General features: G+C 37.7%; 1 protein-coding gene across 2 annotated transcripts in view; it reads left to right on the forward strand.

The window, feature by feature from the left end:
- The window catches only part of HOOK3 (hook microtubule tethering protein 3), a 122,405-nt gene extending 118,371 nt beyond the window's left edge, over nucleotides 1-4,034 (forward strand). For both annotated transcript variants that reach the window (XM_017545975.2, XM_037744767.1), the window contains one exon: nucleotides 2,592-4,034. In XM_017545975.2, the coding sequence (XP_017401464.1) occupies nucleotides 2,592-2,732 (141 nt within the window). In that variant the 3' untranslated portion in view covers nucleotides 2,733-4,034. The remainder of the gene's footprint in view (nucleotides 1-2,591) is intronic.
- Nucleotides 4,035-11,439: the final 7,405 nt, after the last annotated feature.

Consider the following 11,439-nt stretch of genomic DNA (forward strand, 5'->3'; position numbering starts at 1 on the left):
TTTTTTTGAGATGAAGTCTCACTCTGTTGCCCAGGCTTGAGTACAGTGGTGCAATCTCGGTTCACTGCAACCTCTGCCTCCTGGATTCAAGCAATTCTCTGCCTCAGCCTCCTAAGTAGCTGGGATTACAGGCATGTACCACCGCATCTGGCTAATTTTTGTATTTTTAGTAAAGACAGAGTTTCACCACGTTGGCCAGGCTGATCTTGAACTCCTGACCTCATGATCCACCCACCTCGGCCTGCCAAAGTGCTGGGATTACAGGTGTGAGCCACTGCGTCCGGCCCAATAATTCATATTCTTGATTGATTTTTATGACTTCACATATTGTGTTTCTTACGGAACCAGATTAATTTATTCTGTGAAGTGGTTCTAATGAATAGTCCTGGCTGGGCTCGGTGGCTCACGCCTGTAATCTCAGCACTTTGGGAGGCTGAGGCGGGCAGATCATGAGGTCAAGAGATTGAGACCATCCTGGCCAACATGTTGAAACCCCATCTCTACTAAAAATACAAAAATTATCTGGGCATGGCGGCGTGCACCTGTAGTCCCAGCTACTAGGGAGGCTGAGGCAGGAGAATCGCTTGAACCGAGGAGTTGGAGGTTGTAGTTAGCCGAGATCTCGCCACTGAACTCCAGCCTGGTGACAGAGACTCCGTCTCAAAAAAAAAAGAAAAAAAGTTCTAATTTTTAACTCTTCAGAGAGTGAAGGTATAATGCCAAATAGACTCCCCAAAGTTATGTTCAGATAAGTAAACCATCATGCTTACATTCAGAAAGTTCTGCGTCTCAAAACTTAAATGAAAATGTAAATGATGAGTGGTGGGAAGAGGTATTAAGTAGCTCAGAGAATGCCCTATGCTGAGGTCTTTAACCTGTGTGAAGAATTTAATAAACTGTTTGAAATGTGAAAGTGAAAAAATTAGAATATTTAAATAAAATATAAATTTTAGTATGTGTAGCCAAATTTGTAAGTTAAAGATTACCAATAAAATATTTGTCAGTTTTATTCAAAACTTTAAATGCTCTGATTTCAAGTTGAGTTTAAAAATGTGTTTTAGATTTTTGTCATTTGGAAAATATTGTGTTTTTGGGTTGATAGGATAGACTGAAATTGTATTAAAAATGCAAAGCTGAGGCTGGGCGCAGTGGTTCACACCTGCAATCCCAGCACTTTCGGAGGTCAAGGTGGAAGGATCTCTTAAGCCCAGGAGTTCAAGACCAGCATGGGCAGCTAGTGGCAAGACTCTATCTAAAAAAAATGAAAAAAGAAAAAATGCAAAGTCAGAACCTATGTTTTCTCTAGAAACTAGCTAGTGATGTATCTTCCAGTTTTCTGTCTTCTGCACATAGTTCATTGCATCCTGTAGTTTGGCTTTTCCACTTGGCTCTCTTTTTGCCTCTTGATTAGTTTTTTCTTCCTTGCTGCCTGCTTTCAGTTATGCCCAGCAGTTTACTTGCATTCAGTCATTGTTGAGATTAAACAACAGCTCTCAGTTCTTTTGTTTTTGTTGTCGTTACTGTTTTTTGAGGCAAGGTCTTGCAGTGTTCCCATTCTGCAGTGCAGTGGTGTAATCACAGCTCACTGCAGCCTCAACTTCCTGAGCTCAAGTGATCCTCCCAACTCAGTCTTCCAAGTAGCTGGGACTATGGGCATGCTATCACGCGCAGCTAAATTTTTTATTATTTTAGAGAGAGGGCCTCTTGCTATTTTGCTAAGGCTGGTCTTGAGCTTCTAGCCTCAAGTGATCTTCCCACCATAGCCTCCCAGAGTGTTACACCCTGGCCATCTCTCAGTTCTTAATGTTTCTCTGGCTAGGATTCTTCATTGTCTTGTTAAATGAGTACCAAAAAATTGCTTTTTTCCTGATCTACTCATAGACTTCTGCCTTTTGTAAATAGTGTCATTATCATATTCTTGTCATTCCTCTGCAGTCAGGGAGTGCCCTGGAGGTTTCCTCCCTCCTGTTAAGGTGCTCTGAGTCCAGCAGTTGCCTTCTCTCCCTTCTAAACTATTTGGCGACCCTTCTCCTGTCTTCAAGAAAGACCCCCTCCTCTTGGTTGGGCCCTCTGTTGTGGACTGTCAGGAAGTTTTCTTAATTTGTTTGAGAATTCAGGTCTGGCTTGAAGTGAAGAAAAACAGCATGGTGGTATGTACATTACCTAGTGTGGTTTCCACCTTAAGAAACAACACAAAAGCTTTTGTGTTTCTCATTCTAAATAAAACCTGTGATTTCTACCCCTGGAGTGAATCTACTGCTACCAATCGTGCTGTCTTCCTTGGAAAATCACTTTCTACATTTAATTTGAAAGGAAGTATGATTGAGTATGGGTAATGCCTGTCTCTATTATCTGCTGTTTTGTTTGTTGTAAAATAAGACTTTTAAGCCTGAATTTTTCCAAAGAAAATTTCTACCTAATTGTGGGAACTAAAATGCCTCTATGAGATTTTAATCTATAGTGAATAGAATTAATATTCCTAATTGTGCTGTATGATGCAGTGTAACAAATTCTGCATGATGAAATCTTCTTTTGTGAAAGTAGATTCCACTTTTTTTTATTGATTCCTTTTTTTTGTTTTAATGTTGCAGGGAATGACTCTGCATAAAAAGGCAGCTGAAGATAGACTGGCAAGCACAGGCTCAGGACAGTCGTTTCTGGCGAGGCAGAGGCAAGCGACCAGCAGCAGAAGATCGTACCCAGGCCACGTGCAGCCGGCTGCAGCAAGGTAGAAAAGTACTGCTGCCCAAACACAGTACAGACACCTGCACCCACAGCATACTTCTGTTACACACAACATTTCAGGAAGCTCAGCCAGCTTATTTTTTGTTTCTCTTCTATGTCAATACTTAGTGTTTCTCATTCTGAGAACTTTTTCTCTCTCCCGTATCTTTGTTTTAGTTTCTTTGGTTCTTATTTTGTAGTCCTTTCAGTTCTTTTTAATGTGCCAAAAATTTGTACATGTCCAATTAAAAATGTTGTATAATAGTGTAATACTTTTCTTTGTATGAAAATGTCCCCTTCCTCAAAGGTGTAGGCTTTGTAATGAATTAGATTTTCTGCCAATAATTATATACAATTTATATTCTTTATTGTGCCTGTGTGTTACCATGCTTTATAAGAATGTCTTTGTTTAAAGGGAATTAATCTTTTTATGATGTATTAATCTGTGTTTTCAGTTGTTTTCCAAGTACAGTTCAAATAACTTGCATATTTACTTTACAAAATGGTTGACAAGTGTTCTTTTTGCAAAGACATAAATACATTGGCAGAGGTGCTAAGCATTATCATCCCTAAGGCACCTGGTAGAATTTGAGGAAAAAAATGAGTTTTCACATTGTTTTATAGGAAATTAAATTTGCCCAAAGATTTGGAGACTGTTTTTTAAACATAAATACATAAAATTTGATTATTTCCTGCTATCTGGTTTGCTGGCAGAAGTGAATGTATTGATAAGGTATTTTGGGATAAATTACAAAAGAAAAAATATCAGACACTACATTAATTTGTTGTTGTTTTGGAATATCTTAGTAACTGGGGATCAGATTCTAGCAATGTGGTTGACATTTATATTATAACTTCAGTTTCTCTCCACATCTAAAAGAGTTAACCTTTCATATATGTACAAGTTATTGGTAGCCTTACCTTTTGGACTATTTGTTGACTTATGCCTCATTTGTTTTACTTATTCCTTAATATAAACCCTTCCATTTTTTAATAATTCCTAACACTTGACATCTTAATATCAGTCATTAACATTAGTAACTTCTTATATGTTATATCATGACAGATCTCTTTATGTTTTTTTCTCACATCTATCTGCTAGTCCAGGAATTTGTTACTAAATAGATTCTCTTGGGTATTTGGTTGCCTCAAAGTGCTTACATTTGTTAACAGATTGTAAACCACGTTTATTTACATTGATGAATGGGCTGTCAATGAGTAATCATCGTAAAGCACTTTGTATATATATATAAGCTCCTATATAAGTGCGAAATATCATTCATTTAAAAATGAAATGCCTTCTAACTTTCCATATTCACTTATGTATTTGGTCCCAAATTATATTTAAGTTTTCCTCTAGTCTTTTTCTTGCAACATAGTCCATTTTTTGAAAGCAAAAAATTTCTGAAGTAAGGTCATGGTATTTTTTATTTTTAGATAGGTCACCTTAATATAGGAGGATGTTTTCTCGTGTACTTGCTATTTGGAAGTTCAGGTTTCATTTAGTTATTTATGTTAAATACAAATAAGCAACCTTAAATCAAGCTAAATGTAATTATGAATTTTCAGAAACTATATTCAAGTGTTTGATTTTTAAATCCTTACTTTTTAATAAGAAAGTTGACCTAAAAATCAGTAGTATTTTTGTTTGTCCTCAGAAGCCATGGTTGAAGAAACATATTAGAATATACACAGAAATGAATCCATACATTCCATACATTGTGCTGATTTTTTACATTAAGTACAGAAGTCTGAGCGCAGCCTGAATTCTTCTGCCTGATGAGACCACAAAGCAGTAAGAGTCAGGGATAAATGGAAACAGTCATGAGTAGAATTGGTGTAAGGCTTCAGGAGGCTATGCAGACCTGATCAATGTAGAAAGTTTTGAAAGTAAAAGATTAAAAACTATTTCACATAGTTCTTAACCCCTACCCATATTTCACAAATAGCTTGAGGATCCAACTGGTTTTTAAAGCAAATTGGGGCCAGGCCTGGTGGCTCACACCTGTAATCCCATTTGGGAGGCTTAGGTGGGGGTGGATCACTTGAGGTCAGGAGTTTGAGACCATTCTGGCCAACATGGTGAAACCCCATCTCTACTAAATAACACAAATTCGGTGGGTGTGGTGGCACGTACCTGTAATCCCAACTTGGGAGGCTGAGGCAGGAGAATCACTGGAACCCAGGAGGCAGAGACTGCAGTAAGCCGAGATCACATCACTGCACTCCAACCTGGGTTCAATCAATTAATCAGTCAATCAATGAAGCAAACTGGGATGTGAGCCCTAACCTTGGCAAGTTAAAATTTTGGGAAATAAATAAATAAGGCAAATTGGGATGTGAGTACTAAACTTGGTAAGTTAAAATTTTGGGAAAATTGTACCTGCAGAATATGATCAATGACAACAAGAATCGGGCGCATTATCTTATGCCTGTAGTCCCAGCACTTTGGGAGGTAGAGGTAGGCACATTATCTGAGGTAAGGAGTTCAAGATCAGCCTGGCCAACATAGTGAAACCTGGTCTCTACTGGAAATACAAAAAATTAGCCAGGCATGGTGGCGTGTGCCTGTAGTCCCAGTCACTCAAGAGGCTGAGGCAGGAGAATTGCTTGAACCCCGGTTGCAGTGACCTGAGATTGCACCATTGTACCCCAGATGGGTGACAAGAGCGAAACTGTGTCTCAAAAAAAAAAAAAAGAGTCTGTGAACTACTCACTGAATGGATTTTGTCCTGTGAGATGAGAGGTTTTGATTTGCATTTTCTATTTATGCCCCCAGTCCTAGTCTCCTACCCATCCAGCTACCCAGATACTTTTCTCTAACTGGGTTGTAAAGGCGCCAAGCTTTTACTTCTGACTTTTCTTTTTTTTTCCCCCAAGACAGAGTATTGCTCGTTGCCCAGGCTGCAGTGCCATGGTGCAATCTTGGCTCACTGCAGCCTCCACCTCCCAGGTTCAAGCAATTCTCCTGCCTCAGCCTCCCAAGTAGCTGGGATTACAGGCACCTGCCACCATGCCCAGCTAATTTTTGTGAGTTAATAGAGACGGGCTTTCATCATGTTGGCCAGGCTGGTCTCCAACTCCTGATTCGTGATCCACCCTCCTCTGCCTCCCAAAGTACTGGGATTACAGGCATGAGGTCACTGCACCCGGCCATACTTCTGACTTTTCTTCAGCATCTGTTGTATGCTGTTATTTTGATGTTTACATTTATAACTATAACTCTCCTTTACTGTACCTATAAAATGTAGTCTTATTAGTTTCATTACATAGGAGAAATTATATTTCTAAACATTTTATGACATTTAAAAACAACGCAGGCTTTTGTAAAAAAAATAAGATAAAATAGCTTCTGAATATACTTTAGGTATCAGAAAGCCAAAAATAAAACTTAACTGTAACGGTAGCAACTCCATGTCCTGTGTCCAGCTTTGAACAGGGTTTATGACATTTCTGTTTCTTTAGTAATGATTAATGATTCCTTAGGAGGTTGGTCATGTTGTATGGTCCATCGAAGTTTAAGACACTAGGAGCTTTGTCTCATTGTGAGTGATGTTGTGCTGTATTTTTACAAACTACTGGCACACAGCAGCTTCCTGGGCCACATTGGCTTGTGCAGTGGAGCTTGTGCCGGCACCAGCCTTGAGTAAGTGCACTGTTGCTGTGTTGGGTTGAAGCATGCTGTCACCACAGCGTCTGAAGTCTTATAAACAGAAAGCTCATTTTCTGTTTTCCTTATAACCAGGGTGAGAAAATACAAAGTAAAGAACTAAGGAATATTAAAACCTAGCATTTATGTTCTACAGTGTGTTTTAAAAGTTTGTAATCCAGAAAATATAGTAGTGTATATCTGAAAAGAATAAGGTATACAATTTTACATATATAAAAGAACTTGAAGAACTCTGTCACGTCTTTTACCATTTGTCTATTTGATAGTAATGCGGAAAAAGAAATCCCTAAGGACCCTGTGTGCCAAAATTTACCAAGTTTAACATTTCTATTAGACATCCTTAACCTGGTATAATTGCTTTAATGAGATGATTAGATTATAATAAGGATGAAATTGCCGTCTGTAATTTTGTTGAGGTTTTATTGTCAATATAATAAAAGCTTAACTGTACAAAATTAAGTTAAATGTTATCTAGTCAGAAACATCAGCCCATATATTCCAGTAATTCTCACAAAAGAATGAAAGTCCATGCTACTATGCAAATAGATCAATAGTGAGTGATTCTTTTCTTTTCTTTTTTTTTTTTTTTTTTGAGACAGTCTTGCACTGTCACCCAGGCTGTAGTGCAGTGGCATGATCTCGGCTCACTGCAATCTCTGCCTCCTGGGTTCAAGCAATTCTCCTGCCTCAGCGTCCCGAGTAGCTGGGACTACAGGTGTGTGCCACCATGCCTAGCTAATTTTTTTGTTTTTTAGTAGAGACGGGGGTTTCACCATGTTGACCAGGATGGTCTCGATCTCCTGACCTCGTGATCCGCCTGCCTTGGCCTCCCAAAGTGCTGGGATTACAGGTGCGAGCCATCTCACCCGGCTCAGTAGGTAGTGATTCTTAAGTGAAAGATGAGCTAGGTTGAAGAAAAGATACATTTTATTCATAGCCATTTTACTATCTCCTTTTCTTTCTTTCTTTCTTTTTCTTTTTTTTTTTTTTTTGAGATGAAGTCTCCCTTGGTCACCCAGGCTAGAGTGCAGTGGTACGATCTCACTGCAATCTCTGCCTCCTGGGTTCAAGCGATTCTCCCGCCTCATCCTTCGTAGTAGCTGGGATTACAGGCATCTGCCACCACAACCAGCTAATATTTGTATTTTTAGTAGAGACGGGGTTTTACCATGTTGGCCAGCCTGGTCTCCACCTCCTGACCTCAGGTGATCCACCCGACTCAACCTCCCAAAGTGCTGGGATTATAGGCATGAGTTACTGTACCCAGCCTCCTATCTCCTTTTCAAAAGTAGCAGTTTGGCTTATTGTTGTTAGCTAAGTAAAGCTTTGAAATGTTTTTCAACCTCTCTTGCTCCCTCACTAACATTCACCTGTTGTTTTAATGATAACAGCATGTTAAAAACTTGGAAATCTTTATAAGAATTATCTTGAAACAAAAATCTAAATTATTTTTTAAAAATTCTCTTAACTCTGCATTTAGTCTTTTATTGTCCAGATTTCTGACTCCAGGAGGTTTATAGTTATCTTCAGTTGCGTTGTGTGTGATTTATCTGAAAAAGCATCCACAACCCACAGCTAGTTAAAACCTAGCTAGTTTACAGCCGCGTGGTTAAGAACATCTTTGAGTCTAAAGTGAGAGGAGAGTACTTGGCATCTTGCTTTTTGCTGAGGGCAAAATAACAACATGAAGACAAAGTGCTTTTTGTTATCTATTCATGAAACTGTAGAAGAATATTTTCAGTTTTTATCTTTATATTATGAAGGGATTCTTTGCCTAGCAGTGGCGATCAAACTGATAGAGCATTGTACTTCTTAACAGTGAAGCCTGTGTGATCCCTACAGTAGGATGAAGACTATACTGAGCAAAATAAAATGGGAAGTCAGAATCTTCGAAAATTATATTATCACTTTTTCTATTTTCTCATTTTTATAAATCAGAAGGATTTTCCATTCAGTAAAGATACTCTCTCTTCCTATAATTCTGTCAAAATGACAGTTTATTTTCACAATTATCCAACCTAGTTTCATAACATTTCGAAAGAGGTTTCAGAGCTTATTCTTTATAACTATAATGATTTGAATGTTTTATATCACAAAGTTTTTTCTATGAGGAAGGCTATTCTCAATGTATCTGTTACCCAATTTTTTACTTTCTATAAAGAATATTTAAATAGTAATTGGTGTATGTTCCTTTTATTGAAAATATTTTATCATCCAGTTTTAGCACAGAAATGGTCTAAAGTTTTTCAGCAAATGCTGTTCAGTTCCCAGAAGCCTAAAAAACATAACATAATATGCTGCTAACAGAGCTAATTTCTCCCCAATCCTTCAAATTACCGAAGTATTAATATTTAGCTTTCTTTCTAGAAAACAAAGGGCAGTACAAATGGGATGGCATCCATCTCTTTTAAACCACTGATGATTTTCTAAGGAAGTATGTATAGATTATTTTGTTTTTTAAATAGCCTTTTATCAAACCAATTCACATGTATTATCTTTATGACTGCAGGAACTTGTAAAACATATTTAATTACTGTTGACTTAAAACATAAGCATCCTTGGATTCTTCACATTGCACTGAAATTATAGAAAAAGGGACATTCATTTGAGAAACAAGAGACCTGAACCTAATTATGGCAAGTATATGAGTTTTGGTGATTGTGGGTGGTCGTAAATGTTTCCTATGATAGATAAATATGTAGATCAGGAATTACTTGAAGTCTCTTCAGAAGTTTTCTGTTTTCTTATAATTTCCAGTAATACTCTGCAAGATAAATATATGGATAGAGATCAGGAATTACTTGATGTCTCTTTAGAAGTTTTCTGTTTTCTTATTTCCAGTCTGAAAGACTCGGTTTGCATGCTGTGTGTGTTTGCATGAGAATAGGAATCTAAGATCATAATGAAAGGCTATTAAGGCAAATTCATTCCTAGAAAGTGGAGTGGATCATTGGGAAAAGAAATAGCCTAATTATAAACAAATATGCAGACAGAGGGAAGTCCTAATACAATGAAAACTTGCACTACCTAAACAAATGTTCCCAAAGTAAAAGTTTGCATAAAATCTTGTCTTTATTACATGATCATTCAGTAAAAGAGTAGACAAAAATCTTATTTTCTAATTGTCCTTCCCTTCATTGAGTATTAACTAGGCACATAATGTAATTGTCTATGTTTATTAGCAAAGGAAAAAACAGTCGTTTTCATTTTGAAACTGTTCAGCTATTACTAAAGCTCAGAAAGTGATTTTAGGTCTCTAAAGTGATTTAGCTAAGGATACTATGATTTGATGAGATGAGAAGAAATCTACAGTGGCTGAATATCGTGAAAAACTGGGTGTTACCTAGATCTACCTTATCTAGTTTGCAAGCCTTAGACTCAATTTTATGTCCCTCTTATTTACACACAGTATCCCCACATAGTTTTGTTTAAAATGAAGGCAAATGTAGGCATTTAAAAAATATATTCAGTGTTGCGCCTTTATGTACCTGATTACTTGCGGGCTCAGAATTAGGTGCTTAGGATCTGAAGATGAAATCACAGGTGTCCACGGCCTCAAAGTTTGGGTCCATGGGACTATCAGATCTGAATTATATCTACTTAGAGTTTAGAGGAGGAATTAGGTGTCATGAGAAACGCAACTGCTACATGAGAAAAAGAAAACTACCAAAGCATGTTAAGGCTTTAACATGGGAGACTTCCAAGTGGGCGTTATCACTTGAGTGGTAACTAACTTGATGAAGGAAAATAATTACTTTAGCAGTTATGTTGTAAAATTAATAAAAAAGACGTGTTTATTCTGATGTATTTGTCAACCCATAGATAGTGATTACTACATGTACATTCTATAGTGTATTTATTTAGTATCGTAATATATAGTGTCTTAATATTATTTACTGTTACTTCTAGTCATTTATGTAGTATATTTTACTGTAAGATTTATAGCACTTTACTAATATTAGATCATTATTTCCCTCTTCCCCTCTACCTTCATGGAATTTTCTATTATCTTAGAAATCTAAAGGTCTAAGTCTAGAAATCTGTTCGAAGCTGGGTTGGAGCTACTGGGCATGAGTTACTTTTTACATGTCTCCTTAAAAAGACTCTTTTATAATGTAATACTTCGAAGCCAAATCCTTTCAAATGCAAAGACCCTTGAAACTTGATGCTTTCTGAAGTTGTATTCATAAAAAATGTCCCATCTTATCATCAGAAGATGTTCCTACCTTTGGTTTGCCTGCTTCCTGAAATACAAAGCTGTAGATTGCCTCTAACTTCAGCAGTACCTTCGTCACTGCATGTACCTAAAGATGGGAAAGCCAAGTTCCAGGAGCTGTCAAGTCAGAGGATCAGGGAAATGGTGGGGAAGAGGTGACTGACTGGAAAGGCAGGTACTGAAGATGGCAGGCTGCAAAAGCATTCTGAGTTCCCTTGTAACAGATAGGCTTTGTGAACTTGGCTGTTTTCTGTTTTTCTTTTCTTTTTTTTTTTTGAGATAAAGTCTTACTCTGTTGCCCAGGCTGGTGTCCAATGGCATGAACTAGGCTCACCGCAACCTCCGCCTCTCGAGTTCAAGAGATTCTCCTGCCTCAGCCTCCCAAGTAGCTGGGATTACAGGAATCTGCCACCACGCCTGGCTAATTTTGTATTTTTAGTAGGGACAAGGTTTCTCCACGTTGGTCAGGCTGGTCTTGAACTCCCGACCTCAGGTGATCCGCCTGTTTCGGCCTCCCAAAGTGCTGGGATTACAGGTGTGAATCACCATGCCCGGTGAACCTGGCCATTTTCTTACATTCATAATAGCAAAGTTTTCAGCTTGTTCTACCAAGAAACTTTTTTTAGGAGCCAGGACTTCTCCATTTATAACTTGAGTATATTAATATTCAAATCATAGTTCAGAAGTACTGAAATACTTGTTTGTCACATAAATGTGGACACAATTACTGCCAAAGAATAGAGAGATTTGCTCAAAAGAACATTCTGTCAGTTGTTTTGTTCTGTTTTTAGAGGAGAGATATGCTTTTTTTTTTTTTTTTTTTTTTTTT

Source organism: Cebus imitator, unplaced genomic scaffold, assembly GCF_001604975.1.
Source record: "Cebus imitator isolate Cc_AM_T3 unplaced genomic scaffold, Cebus_imitator-1.0 Scaffold183, whole genome shotgun sequence".
In the NCBI taxonomy this organism is placed as follows: domain Eukaryota; kingdom Metazoa; phylum Chordata; class Mammalia; order Primates; family Cebidae; genus Cebus; species Cebus imitator.